At 43.8% G+C, this 15,049-nt stretch overlaps 1 protein-coding gene and 1 long non-coding RNA gene across 5 annotated transcripts in view; one reads left to right on the top strand and one right to left on the bottom strand.

Annotated features, from left to right (window-relative positions):
* Positions 1–54: 54 nt before the first annotated feature.
* Positions 55–15,049, bottom strand: part of LOC135517205 (uncharacterized) — a 43,112-nt gene continuing 28,117 nt past the window's right edge. The window contains exons 2-3 of the long non-coding RNA XR_010452011.1: positions 6,353–6,433; positions 55–194 (exon numbers count right to left, since the gene is read on the bottom strand). This is a non-coding gene — a long non-coding RNA (uncharacterized LOC135517205). The remainder of the gene's footprint in view (positions 195–6,352; positions 6,434–15,049) is intronic.
* Positions 1,682–15,049, top strand: part of LOC135517203 (kelch-like protein 15) — a 36,464-nt gene continuing 23,096 nt past the window's right edge. For 2 of the 4 annotated variants that reach the window (XM_064941294.1, XM_064941293.1), the window contains exons 1-6: positions 1,682–2,111; positions 2,578–2,665; positions 6,319–6,457; positions 6,548–6,736; positions 9,625–9,849; positions 9,959–10,120. In XM_064941294.1, the coding sequence (XP_064797366.1) occupies positions 2,051–2,111; positions 2,578–2,665; positions 6,319–6,457; positions 6,548–6,736; positions 9,625–9,849; positions 9,959–10,120 (864 nt within the window). In that variant the 5' untranslated portion in view covers positions 1,682–2,050. The other 2 variants (XM_064941297.1, XM_064941295.1) reach the window with 2 other exon arrangements.

The following is a 15,049-nucleotide window of genomic DNA, read 5'->3' as shown; positions in this document are numbered from 1 at the left end:
TTGATTTATTCCTCCATCACAAAATAAAATAGAAAGAACTTCAGATACCTGGGTCCGTCCTTTCTTGACGACGTCATTCATAACGTGTCCATTTGTAGTTTTTTCATAGGGTCCGCCCTGGTACAATTATAAATTCTCTCGCTCGCTTTGCCAATCCATAGTTTCTCATTCTCCGTATCCCTTCAATCCTTCACCTGCATATAGGGAAATACTAAATATTTTTAACATCTTCATCCCCCCTAGGCCATTATGTTTTGCTCTAGCTGTCAATGGGGCTGTACTTATGAGTATGTGAGGGGTTATTTTTTTATTTTTTTTATTTCACCTTTATTTAACCAGGTAGGCCAGTTGAGAACAAGTTCTCATTTACAACTGCGACCTGGCCAAGATAAAGCAATGCAGTGCTGCACAAACAACGATATTCTAAGTCAGAACCGTCCAGAGTAGTGATGCTAGACGGGCTGGCGGGTGCGGGCAGCGATTGGTTGAAGAGCATGCATTTAGTTTTACGAGCGTTTAAGAGCAGTTGGAGGACACGGAAGGGGTGTTATATAAAAGGTAGATAGATATGACCCTTTTCACACTATCATGCTGATCTGAACTATACTGGCTTGGTTTATTTTGTATTTTTACATTTTCCTTTCCACCATATATCTGTAACAAACTAATATACAGTATATCCTTGTTTCCATAATCTGTGATCAATGCATATGTATGACCAAACCAGAACAGTAGGTTACAGCTCTGCTCAGTAGTGTAAAGTTTTCAATTTTGTTCCCCACCTGTAAATGTATCTGGGGACAGATTCATAAACACTGCCCTATTGTAGACAAGAATGTCTACCATGCAGTGATTCAATTGCCTTTATTGTTATTGTAATGACCTGACTAGATCATAAGGGAACAATTGTCCAAACAGAGGGTTGAGTTTACGGAGAGGACAATGGTTAACTAACAGTGGATAATCCTGGTCTTAACTTCCAACACTCCTCCACTCCAACTAACACAACCAACTAATAGTCTAACACATAACACACAGCTGTCTGTGCGGGTCGCTACATTATCATGGAAGATGGGGTGTGAGCATGCTATTGCCTCTGCCAAGAGGCCTCTGAACCGAGATCAATGCCTGCACTCTTTCCAAGTTTCATGTTTTTTTAATCTCATGTGCACACGTACAGTGAAATGCCTTTCTTGCAAGCTCTAAACCCAACAATGCAGTTATCAATAATTATGTAATACAAAAAATAACAAGGTAGAACAAAAACACAAGAAATAAGGAGAATACAAGTAAGTAAGCATACTCTATACAGGGTCAGTCAGTTCTAGTACCATATTTACAATGTGCAGGGATACTGGAGTGATAGAGGTAGATATGTAAAGTGACTAGGCATCAGGATATATGATAAACGGAGTAGCAGCAGCGTATAAGATGATTGTATGTGAGTGGGTGTGCGTTTGTGTAGAGTCAGTATAAATGTATGTGCATATTATGTGTGTGTGAGCAAATTATATAGTGAGTGTTTGTGTGTGTGTGTGTTGGAGTGTCACTGTGTGTGAGTGTGTAAGGACAAGTGAGTGTGCATAGAAAGAAATACAGATAAAATACAGGGGTCAACACAAAAAGAGAGTGAGAGAGTGAGAGAGAGAATAGTTCATTACAAGGTCAGTATGAGGAAGAGAGGCCTTAATTGTTCTGTACTGCAGCTCTATAATGGCTCCTCAATTATTCTGCACTGCAGGTCTATAATCGCAGGTTGGCTCAGTATAGTACACCTGCTTGGTGATTTTGATTGACAGGCTCACTTCAATGCACAACGACGCCACTACAGTTCCGTTTGAATGGGCTATACCTCAGGAAATTACGTCAGTGCAGAGAATAATATGGCGTCTGCAATGGCTATGGACTTCATGGACAAACAGTATTTTGATATCCAGTTAAAAGAACGAAAAATTGAAGCCGCAGGAGGATTTTAAATGGACGATAAGGAATCTTCGGCGATGCTTTTTTATTGTCCTTTTTCTTGATCTCGGCTATAAACCCGCAGCCCATGTCAGAAGGAGCCAGGTCTGTCTGGTCGAAGAGGGGTTGTGGGGACTCGCAGCGCCGAGGTGAGAGACATTTTAGTCTGCTAAACTAGCTGCTAGGTAATTCCACGGGATGTCGTGAGCTACCAGTCACTGTTATTCGTGACCGTTATATTTGAAGAGTTTAGATTGCAATTCAGTGTGTATTGCCGTTAGCAAATTGGAAAGCTACACTGACTATGAATTTGACACTCCTGTCATGGCCTTGCGTGGAAAATAATCAAGCTGTGATTCCCTCGACTGCGCGAGCTCACTGGTTAAACTCAGAGTTTACAAAACAAATGTCTGGTTTAGCTAACGTTAGTTTGCTAGCCAACACGATTAGATCAAAGATTACATGGTGAGTCTATAGACGTGTTTTTGAGTCAATTAAATGCGCTAGCTAAATTACAATCATGATTTAATTCATATACATTTTTTTTTCTAGCTAGGTTTGAAGAACATCAGTTTTTCTCTCTGTCTCTCTCTCTGTGTGTGTGTGTGTCTTTAGATCAGGGCAAACATAAACAAAGGAAATGTGAGCGTCCCCTCAGCATGCTGTCAGCTAAACTCGAGACTGGCCTCGAGGCCCCCAAAAGGTACCATCTCCATGACAACCATAACATCCATTCCAGGGGAAAACGAATGTCCCCTTTCATTAAAGTCACGGAAGTTCCGACTGCGATACTGCATGCATTGTTAGCAAAAAACAGGAACCCTCAATTTTAGTGAATGGAAAAATAGCAATCATCTTGTAAAAATTTTTTTTAGAAGATAATCATGGTACCAATAATTGCTTCTAATACATGTTCTGAAACAGATTTAAAAAAAAAAATGCACTCAGAAAAAGTTAAAGATAATTGAGTTGCTAATGGTAGGCCATCATTGTAAATAAGAATTTGTTCTTATTAACTGACTTGCCTAGTTAAATACAAAAACAGTACCCCTGTCGGCCCTCAACTGGAGTTTCTCAATGAGAGGGGCAGTACTGAGCTAGCCTGCAACGTCACTTCCTGGAGTAGCTCAAACTGCGAATGTTAAGTCTCCACGAGACACCGTCTTAACTGATTTAATGTGGCTTCAATGCGCTATCAAAGACAGTACAGTATGAAGATAGGCAGAAACTGCTTCTCCAATGTGTAGGCAACGTCATGGTGACGTTGGCTAGCTAAGCTCATGCATAGAAACAGTCGTTCGCTCTGAACTACGCATGTGCAGGGCGTCAAATCAAAGCCACTCCTTCCATAAAAAGTTGTTTTTGACAAAAATTAAAACGGTTGGAGTAATACTTAAGACGTTGGCTCGAATCTAGGTTGTGCCTTTCGATTTTGGAAAAGTGACCTAAGGAATAATTTTTCACTTCTCTCATTGACTTCTCAAACCCCGGCCTGGTCTGTTTCGCAAGCATTCCCGGAAGTCTCCCAATGTTGCAGCTCTGGGTTTAGAAACTCTGTGGTGCTATTGAGTCTTCATGTAGGATTGAATGGTGTCACGTGATCGATGACTTTAGGTGGTGGGCTGAAAAACGAGGGAGGAGCTGATTATTTGTCTATATGTTCCTCATACAAAGTATATTTCAACACTGTCTGCTCAGGCAAATGTGCCGAATTGCTAAGGTTAGAACAAATCAGAACTCCCGTACATACCCCTCATGATGAAGGCAGCCAATGGCCTGCTTCTATCTAGGATATAAACGCAGCCTACACATATCGCATACCTTGCAATACAATCTTCTCTAAAAACAGCTGGGCAAAATGTATACAATGTGCGCTGCAATAAGATAACCAGGGTTTGATTATTTTGTTTATATATATATATATATATATATATGCCCAATTTCAATGTTCTCTCATTGCTTCATCTGAAACATGCCCCGCCAAACCACGCTTCTTAACACCCGCCCGCTTAACGCAGAAGCCAGCCTCACCAATATATCGGAGGAAACACCGTTCAACTGACGACAGAGGTCAGCATGCAGGCACCCGGTCTGCCACAAGGGGTTGCTAGAGTGCGCTGAGCAAAGTAAAGCCACTCCAGCCAAACCCTCCCCTCACCCGGATGACACTGGGCCAATGAGACTCCTGATCATGGCCGGTTGTGCTATAGCCAGGGATCGAACCCGAGTCTGTATTGACGCCTCTAGCAATGCAATGCAGTGCCTTAGACCGCTGTGCCACTCGGGAGCCCCTAGGGTTTGTTTTCTAAACAAGGTGAAATTTGAGAACTCATCATCTGCCCAATACCATGGTGGGCATGCATAATGTTGGATGCATTGGAATATAAAGTATGGAGGAGAATGATAAATGGTCTGCAGGATTATATAAAAAGCAGCTGGAAAATGAATGTTTGAGTTTTAAATACTAAATGTTCAGTGAATGTGAATAAATGTTGGTGGTTTAAATGATTAGCTTAACTTTCCTACTGATCTTCTAAAAGTTGACGATGGCAAATACATGCCAATCCATTATTCTACTGCTAATTATGACTGAATGAGGAACGTTCCCATAATGTACACTACCATTCAAAAGATTGGGGTCACTTAGAAATGTCCTTGTTTTTGAAAGAAAAGCACATTTGTCCATTAAAATAACATGAAATTGTTCATAAATACAGCGTAGACATTGTTAATGTTGTAAATGACTATGGCAGCTGGAAACGGAATATCTACATAGGCGTACAGAGGACCATTATCAGCAACCATCACTCCTGTGGTCCAATGGCACGTTGTGTTAGCTAATGAAAGTTTATAATTTAAAAATGCTAATTGATCAATAGAAAACCCTTTTATCAATTATGTTAGCACAGCTGAAGACTGTTTTAAAGAAGCAATAAAACTGGCCTTTATGCTAGTTGAGTATCTGGAGCATCAGCATTTGTGGGTTCGATTACAGGCTCAAAATAGCCAGAAACAAAAGTCTTTCTTCTGAGAAATGAAGGCTATTCCATGCGAGAAATTGCCAAGAAACTGAAGAACTCGTACAACGCTGTATACTACTCCCTTCACAGAATGGCTCAAACTGGCCAGAATAGAAAGAGGAGTGGGAGGCCCCGGTGCACAACTTAGCAAAAGGACAAGTACATTAGAGTGTTTAGTTTGAGAAACAAACGCCAAATAAGTCCTCAACTGGTAGCTTCATTAAATAGTACCCGCAAAACACCAGTCTCAACGTCAACAGTGAAGAGTCAGGGATGCTGGCCTTCTAGCAGCCTTTTTATCCGGCCAGGAGCAAAGAATGGAAGAAATGTAATTTGAGTATAGGAATGGGGTCCTTGGAGTCTCAGTACGCGTTCTCCTCTTTCAGGAAAAAGTTATATTCACACATCTGACCAAACATTCTCAGTAGCTTTAGGTCTAGGCCACGGCTTGGTTTGAATAATCTTTTGTATTGATTTTCAACATACCGTTTTGATGAACAATTTAATTTTGGGTTTGTCGTCCAGGTGATTCAGAGAAGGGCGTTGTTAGTTTCTCCCCGGACACAAGGGCCACTGTCCTCTGATTGGCTCGGAATACCCCCTCTGACATGCCCGTGGCCAATCAGAGGTGAGTGTGCAATGTGTGCAGTGTGTGTGTGTGTGTGGGAGTGAATAGTGTGTTTGTGCATGCATTTGTATCTGATTGTTTGTGGATGGGTTTGCTGCTAGTGTGTGACGCTTCGAACACACCGACAGTCATTGCATTTTGGTACACCAGAATTACATTAATTTCCAATGAAACACTGCATTTGCCTTGCAGCATTGTGTTGCAGAGGCAGTTACAGTGCGTTCAATGTGGTGCATACTATGGAACGTATGCATCAAACTCTATGCGTAGAAGGCTTGACAGAAATGGTAGCAGAAGGTGAATGTTGAAATGTTGTTGCACACATATCCCGATGTTGCGTACTATTTAGCTCAAAGACGCTGTCGGGGTGTTCGAAGCGTAAGCAAGCACGTGTGTGTGTGTGTGTGTACGCACGCAGCACCCATTTCTGTATGGGTGTGTATTTCAGTGCCTGTGTGTGCGAGAGCTGAACTGCTGAGGTGTGAATGTTCTTGACGTCATTCCAGAGACCGTCTTACACACACGTGTTAGAGAGAAAAACAGCATTGTGTTTGGTCTGTAGTGTGACGGATCCCTTTTGAGTGACATGGTGACATAGTTTTTCCACTCTTTCATCGGTTTGTGGTTGAACGGTAAAGCATTACTACTGTCATACTACCAGTGTGTTATTGCTCCCTCTCCTTATTAAGCTCATCTCTCCTCCTCCAGGTGTGTGATGTCGGGGGGGGAGGTGGAGGTGTACCTGTCCCAGGTCCATGATGGAAGCGTGTCCTCAGGGTTCCGGGCGCTGTACGAGGAGAGGCTCCTATTGGACGTCACGCTGCTGATAGAGGAACACCAATTCCATGTTAGCAACACACGCACACACATGCATACACACACGTACATACACACACACTTTCACTAACATGTAATTTAATGTTATCCCCTCCTCCAGGCACACAAGGCCCTGCTGGCGACCCAGAGTGACTACTTCCGGGTCATGTTCACAGCAGACATGAGAGAGAGAGACCAGGACAAGATCCACATGAAGGGGTTAACTGCTGCCGGCTTCGGCCACGTCCTGAGGTTCATGTACTACGGTTCACTGGAGCTCAGCATGGTCACTGTGCAGGAGATACTACAGGTAACACACAGACCTTTAACTCTCTGAGCCAGGGGTATTCAACCTGAGGACTGAGGCCCTCTAGGTGTCCGTGGAGGTACTGTAGGGGGTACGCAGAAAATATATTTTTTAAAGTGATTTTATTCCCCCACTGTTTTTATGAATATCGCAAACAACAAGAGAATAAATACATTATGAATTCCGTACATACAGTAGAAAATATAAGATTGTCTTCTAATGACAATCAACTTTATTTCTCAACTCCTAATATTGAGCTTAATTACTCATTGGAGCTAATTACACTCACTGGAGTATGTGACATTGAAAAAGAACCTGCTAGTAAGTCGTGGCAACTTCTTGGACCTATATTTTTTCCAGCACATGGCTAACCTTTGTTTAACCAGTTAAACAGCTGCTATTAGAGAAAATGTGTCTGAAGTGACCTTTCTAGCTAATAGACTGTTAGAGGTTACATTAAGAGTACATTTTATTTTATGAGACAATATAGAAACTTTTAAAAAATATTGAAATTTTTTTGTAAATGTATTTATTGGTTTTCTTTTTTAAAGAGGAATGAAAATGTAAGCGTTTTGAAGGTTGTTTACTGATTTGGACATCTAAATTGGACGTTTTTAAGGTTGTCATACGATTTGGGGTGGGGTTGCCAGAATTTCTTGCAAAACAAATGGGGTTCCCAGAAAATCAGCCTGACAAAATGGTGTCCCGCTGAAAACGTTACTTGCGCCAAATACAACAGGTGTAGACCGTGAAATGCTGACTTATGAGCGCTTTGACAACATTCCAGTGTTTTAAAAGTAAGAAACATTTGCCAAATAAAAAAGGAAATGGTAACACAACATAACAATAATGAGGCTATATACAAGGAGTACCGGTACCGAGTCAATGTGCAGGGAGGGATACGTGGTAGTTGAGGTAATACAGTATGTACATGCAAGTGGGGTAAAAGTGACTAGGTAATCAGGATAGACAATAAAGAGTAGCAGCAGCATGTGTGAGTGTGTGGCGTCATTATGCGTGTGTGTTGGAGTGTCAGTGGAGTGAGTGAGGGCCCATGTCAAATATTTTCGGCCTCCTGAGGGGGAAGATGCATTGGGGTGCCTTCTTCATGACTGTTTTGGTGTGTTTGGACCGTGATAGTTCCTTAGTGATGTGGACACAGGAAGTAGAAGCTCTCAATCCGCTCCACTACAGCCTCATCGATGTGAAAGGTCCTCCGTTTTTCTCTAGTCCACAGTTTGTCTTGCTGAAGTTGAGGGAGAGGTTGTTGTCCTGGCACCATAATGCCAGGTCTCTGACCACCTCCCTATAGGCTGTTTCATTGTCATCTGTGATCAGGCCTACCATCGTGGCATTGTCGACAAACTTAATGATTGCGTTGGAGTCGCGCACGGCCACGCAGTCGTGGGTGAACAGGGAGTACAGGATGGGAGTAAGCACGCAGCCCTGAGGAGTCCCTGTGTTGAGGATAAGAATGGCGGATGTGTTGTTGCCTACCCTCACCACCTGGGAGTGGCCCGTCAGAAAGTAAATCGGTATAATGTTTAGGTCCAGTATAGAACGCATTTTACGCCGGGCGTAGAGTTACGACCAGTGGTGTAAAGTACTTAAGTAAAAATACTACTTAAGTATAGTACTACTTAAATAGTTTTTTGGGATATCTTTACTTTAATATTTATAATTCTTTAATATTTACAACTTTTACTTTATTATTTATTATTATTTTTACTCCATACATTTTCCCTGACACCCAAAAGTATATTTTGAATACTTAACAGGACAGGAAAATGGTCTAATTCACTTATCAGGAGAACATCCCTGGTCATCCCTACTGCCTCTGATCTGGCAGACTCACTAAACAGACAACATCCCTGGTCATCCCTACTGCCTCTGATCTGGCAGACTCACTAAACAGACAACATCCCTGGTCATCCCTACTGCCTCTGATCTGGCAGACTCACTAATCACACAACATCCCTGGTCATCCCTACTGCCTCTGATCTGGCAGACTCACTAATCACACAACATCCCTGGTCATCCCTACTGCCTCTGATCTGGCAGACTCACTAAACAGACAACATCCCTGGTCATCCCTACTGCCTCTGATCTGGCAGACTCACTAATCACACAACATCCCTGGTCATCCCTACTGCCTCTGATCTGGCAGACTCACTAATCACACAACATCCCTGGTCATCCCTACTGCCTCTGATCTGGCAGACTCACTAAACAGACAACATCCCTGGTCATCCCTACTGCCTCTGATCTGGCAGACTCACTAATCACACAACATCCCTGGTAATCCCTACTGCCTCTGATCTGGCAGACTCACTAATCAGACAACATCCCTGGTCATCCCTACTGCCTCTGATCTGGCAGACTCACTAATCACACAACATCCCTGGTCATCCCTACTGCCTCTGATCTGGCAGACTCACTAATCAGACAACATCCCTGGTCATCCCTACTGCCTCTGATCTGGCAGACTCACTAATCACACAACATCCCTGGTCATCCCTACTGCCTCTGATCTGGCAGACTCACTAATCACACATGCTTCATTTGTAAATGATGTCTGAGTGTTGGAGTGTGCCCCTGGCTCTCCGTAAAAAACTCTCCGTTAAACTTGTAAATTGTGCCGTTTGTGCTTAATATAAGAAATTGAAATTATTTATACTTTTACTTTTGATACTTAAGTGTATTTAAAACCAAATACCTTTTAACTTTTACTCAAGTAGTCTTTTACTGGATGACTTTAACTTGAGTCATTTTCTATGAAGGTATCTTTACTCAAGTATGAAAATTGGGTACTTTTTCCACCACTGCTTATGACCAACTGGTGCAACTGGCCCCAGCTGACTAAGATCTGTCACTGTCTCCTCACCCTCTAGGCTGCCATGTACGTCCAGCTGACGGAGGTGGTAGAGTTCTGCTGTTCCTTCCTGCTGTCTAAGATCTGTCTGGAGAACTGTGCCGAGGTGATGAGACTTCTGGAGGACTTCAGCGTGGGGGTGGAGGGCGTGCAGGAGCAGCTCGACAACTTCCTGCTGGAGAACTTTGTTCCTCTGATGAGCAAACCTGACTTCCTGCTCTACCTCAGCCTGGAGAGACTGCAGGTGTGGTGGACGAACTGACTGGCACCCCCTAGTTAACTCTGTGTGTGTACCTGAACAGTGATGCTTTGAGCTCTTTAAAACAGGTGATATATTATTGTGTGTGTGTCAGGCGTACCTGGACAGTGATGCCCTGAGTCGGTTCCCAGAGATAGAGCTGTATGAGTCTGTCCAGGCCTGGCTCCGACACGACCGCCGCCGCTGGAGACACACAGACACTGTCGTCCAGTCTCTACGCTTCTGCCTCATGACCGCCGCTAACGTCTTCGAGAAGGTAGGACGCACACAAATAGTGTTACACGGTACTACGGTAGTATCACGGTACTGATGCTTATGATACCAACATTTTAGAGTACCATAGTAATGTTTCATATGATACTACCAAGTTTTTCAGCCCTACCGATCTAAAGAACCTGCTGGCACCTGTTATAATATGTTTATAAAGTCAGTTGAATTGAAGCAACATTGACTAGTCTCTGGTATGCACAGGTCCAATGATATCCACTTCACTTTCATATCACGTGTTGCAGCTGTAATGAACCAGCCCCATCCCCTACCTGCCCTCACTCGCCTGCTTCTCTCCGTCCGCTCTTCACATCCCCTACCTGCCCTCACTCGCCTGCTTCTCTCCGTCCGCTCTTCACATCCCCTACATCCCCTACCTGCCCTCACTCGCCTGCTTCTCTCCGTCCGCTCTTCACATCCCCTACCTGCCCTCACTCGCCCGCTTCTCTCCGTCCGCTCTTCACATCCCCTACCTGCCCTCACTCGCCCGCTTCTCTCCGTCCGCTCTCCACATCCCCTACCTGCCCTCACTCGCCTGCTTCTCTCTGTCCGCTCTTCACATCCCCTACCTGCCCTCACTCGCCTGCTTCTCTCCGTCCGCTCTTCAAGCTCATCTATTCCGTCGTCAGTTTTGAAAAATATAATTTAGCCGTGATGGCGAGCTGAGATGCAGACCCAGACTCTGAGTCTTCTGTTGTTAGAGTTGTACATTTGTTATTTTGGAGCAGCGCGCAAAGCGAGCAGTGTTGACACATTGTATAATTGAATTGCCTGTTCTAACCAAGAGCACAGACCAGTCTGAATAGACTTTGAAAGCTCACTGTGATTCAGCCTCTGAGTGTCAGAGAGGGAAATGGAGCACCACTAGGTGACAGGCATGCTGTACAGCAAAGAATACGGCTTGTTTCTAAACGGTTAAAAACATATGACGCATTTTACAGGAGATGCCTTTCTTTCTTTGTATCAGAATTCACACACATTTGATATAATTTCACAAATGTTACAGGCCATTTTAAACTAATCCGGGTTGACTAATTATTGGTTTGATAACAAACAACTGGTAACTTGACAGTAGGTTTAGGCACATCTGACACAGGAAGAAAGGAAAGGGGTCTGATACTCATGAGTTGTGCTTCAAAAGGTAGGATTCATATTGTCCTGATGGAAGCCTGAACTATATCAAATCTATTTATTTCTGGTGCTCCTTCAATTCTGTTTGGTGCCAAATGTTTTAAAAGTTGGGAGCAGTGTGTGTTTGTGGGAGAGAGAGAGACAGAGGGGTGTGTGTTTGAGAGAGAGGGAGACGGAGATAGGGGGGGGGTGTTTATGAGGGAGACTGAGACGGAGAGAGGGGTGGGTGTTTATGAGAGAGAGGGAGGGGGTGTGTGTTTGTGAGCGAGACGGAGAGAGGGGGGGGTGTTTATGATGAGAGAGAGGTGGAGACAGAGTGTGTGAGGAAGGGAGGGAGAGTGTGTGTCTTAACTAAAGAAGGTTTAATTTCCCCTTACTGACACAATTGTATTTACATGTTTAAATGTTGGTCATTTAGCAGAAGCTCTTATCCAGAGTGCCCTACAGTTAGCGCCTTCATCTTAAGATGGCTAGGAGGGACAACCACATATCACATAGAAAGGATAATGTTCCTCAATAACGCAGCTGTCAGTGGAGTAAGAGCTAGAGGGGGGGCATGGTCAAGTGCGAGTGTGCTGGTTAGGTGTATTTTTGTCATTTGTTATCATGTTTGAAGAGGTAGTCTTTCAGATGTTTTTGGAAGATGGGCAGGGACTCTGCTGTCCTAACTTCAGGGGGAAGCTGGTTCCACCAATGGGGTACCAGGACAGAGAAGAGATTGGACTGCGCTGAGAAGGAGCTGCCCTCCCGCAGGGGTGGGAGGGCCAAGAGACCAGAGGTGACAGAACGGAGTACTCGGGTTGTGGTGTAGGGTTTGAACATAGCCTGAAGTTAGGGGGGGGTGCAGGTTCTCTTGCTGTTTAGTAGGTAAGCACCATGGTCTTGTAGTGGATGCGAGCTTCAACTGGAAGCCAGTGGAGTGTGTGGAGGAGCAGGCTGACATGAGAGAACTTGGGAAGGTTGAAAACCAGATGGGCAGTTGCGTTCTGGATAAGTTGCAGGGGTTTGATGGCACAAGCGGGAGCCCAGCCTACAGAGTTGCAGTAGTCTAGACGGGAGATGCCAAGTCCCTAGATTAGGACCTGTGCCGCTTCCTGTGTGAGGTAGGGTCGTACTCTACAGATGTTGTAGAGCATGAACCTGCAAGAGCGAGTCACTGCTTTGATGTTTGCAGAGAACGACCGGGTGTTGTCCAGGGTCAAGCCAAGTTTCATTGCACTCTGGGAGGGGGACACTGGAGTTGTCAACCATGATGGAGAGGTCTTTGAGTGGGCAAACCTTCCCCGGGAGGAAGAACAGTTCTGTCTTGAGGTGGTGGGCCGACAGCCAAGCTGAGATATCTGCCAGGCACGCAGAGATGCATGTTGCCACCTGGGTGTCAGAAGGCGGGGGAAGTAGTTGAGTGTCATCCGCATAGCAATGATAGGAAAGACCATTTAAGGATATGACAGAGCCTAGTAGAGGTCGACAGATTAATCTGAATGGCCGATTTTAATCAGGGCAGATTTCAAGAAATCGGTATTTTTGGGCGCCGATTTTGCCTTTTTTATTTTTTTATTATTTTTTTAATACCTTTATTTAACTAGGCAAGTCAGTTAAGAACACATTCTTAGTTTCAATGACGGCCTAGGAATGGTGGGTTAACTGCCTTGTTCAGGAGCAGAACGACAGATTTTCACCTTGTCAGTTCGGGGGATCCAATCTTGCGACCTAACAGTTAACTAGTCCAACGCTCTAACCACCTGATTACATCGCACTCCACGAGGAACCTGCCTGTTACGCAAATGCAATAAGCCAAGGTAAGTTGCTAGCTAGCATTAAACTTATCTTGTAAAAAACAATCAAACAATCATAATCACTAGTTAACTACAAATGGTTGATATTACTAGTTTATCTAGCGTGTACTGCATTGCATATAATCGATGCAACGCTGGGGGATGATTTAACAAAAGCGCATTTGCGAAAAAAGCTAAATTGTTGGACGACTGTAACTAACCATAAACACCAATGCCTTTCTTAAAATCAATAGACAGAAGTATATATTTTTAAACCTGCATATTTAGCTAAAAGAAATCCAGGTTAGCAGGCTATATTAACCAGGTGGAATTGTCACTTCTTTTGTGTTCATTGCACGCAGAGTCAGGGTATATGCAACAGTTTGGGCAGCCTGGCTCATTGCGTACTAATTTGCCAGAAATTTACGTAATTATGACATAACATTGAAGGTTGTGCAATGTAACAAGAATATTTAGACTTAGGGATGCCACCCGTTAGATAAAATACCGAACGCTTCCGTATTTCACTGAAATAATAAATGTTTTGTTTTTTCGAAATTATAGTTTCCGGATTTGACCATATTAATGACCTAAGGCTCGTATTTCTGTGTTATGTTATAAGTAAGTCTATGATTTGATAGAGCAGTCTGACTGAGCGATGGTAGGCAGCAGCAGGCTGCAAGCATGCATTCAAACAGCACTTTCGTGCGTTTTGCCAGCAGCTCTTCGCAAGCACAGCGCTGTTTATGACTTCAAGCCTAAAGGCCGATGTGAAATGGCTAGCTATTTAGCGGGGTGCACGCTAATAGCGTTTCAAACGTCACACGCTCTGAGACTTGGAGTAGTTGTTCCCCTTGCTCTGCATGGGCCGCGGCTTTTGTGGAGCGATGGGTAAGCTGTTTTGAGTGTGGCTGTTGTCGATGTGTTTCTGGTTCGAGCCCAGGTAGGGGCGAGGAGAGGGACGGATGCTATACTGTTACACTGGCAATACTATAGTGCCTATAAAGAACATCCAATAGTCAAAGGTACAGTGCCTTGCGAAAGTATTCGGCCCCCTTGAACTTTGCGACCTTTTGCCACATTTCAGGCTTCAAACATAAAGATATAAAACTGTATTTTTTTGTGAAGAATCAACAACAAGTGGGACACAATCATGAAGTGGAACGACATTTATTGGATATTTCAAACTTTTTTAACAAATCAAAAACTGAAAAATTGGGCGTGCAAAAATGAGCCTGAGACGCCCAGCCCTGAGGGTGGAGAGGAGGATCGGATGGTTCACGGTGTTGAAGGCAGCAGATAGATCTAGGAGGATGAGAACAGAGGCGGGAGAGTCAGCTTTGGCGGAGTGGATCGCCTCTGTGACACAGAGAGCAGTCTTGGTTGAGTGACCCGTCTTGAAGCCTGACTGGTTAACTTCACGAAGATCGTTCTGAGAGACATGCAGATCATTATGCATATATATCACAGGAGGTTGGTGGCACTTTCACTGGGGAGGACGGGCTCGTGTTAATGGCTGGAGTGAAATGGTATCAAACACATGGCTTATATGTGTTTGATACAATTCCATTTGTGACGTTCCAGCCATTGTTATGATCCATTCTCCCTTCACCACTGATGTATACTCATTCCTCCAAATCACAGGTAAGTCTTTGCAAATATGAGCAAATCAGTCAATCTATACAGTATTATACACTGAACAGTGTGAAGTTAAATTGAATGTGTTGTATTGAGTAGGAGTGTGAATTTCAGTGACAGGTTTTTGGAGAAGGTGTAGACAACAGGAACAAGTGTCCGGGGGATGTGTGTGTGTGTGTGTGTGTAATATATAATGGGACAAACAGCATGATGGGTCAGTGATTTTCTTCCACCGGAGTATCACGATACTACTCGGTATCATGATACTTGGCCTGCCATTGTATCATTGGTAAAATGTTGGTATCGTGGCAAACACACACACACACATATATATATATATTACACACACACATCCCTTTTTCAGGACCCTGTCT

The sequence above is a fragment of the Oncorhynchus masou genome, chromosome 28, assembly GCF_036934945.1.
Source record: "Oncorhynchus masou masou isolate Uvic2021 chromosome 28, UVic_Omas_1.1, whole genome shotgun sequence".
Taxonomy (NCBI): Eukaryota; Metazoa; Chordata; class Actinopteri; order Salmoniformes; family Salmonidae; genus Oncorhynchus; species Oncorhynchus masou.
The sequence above is the reverse complement of the archived record's forward strand: the minus strand, read 5'-3'. Positions and strand labels throughout refer to the sequence as shown.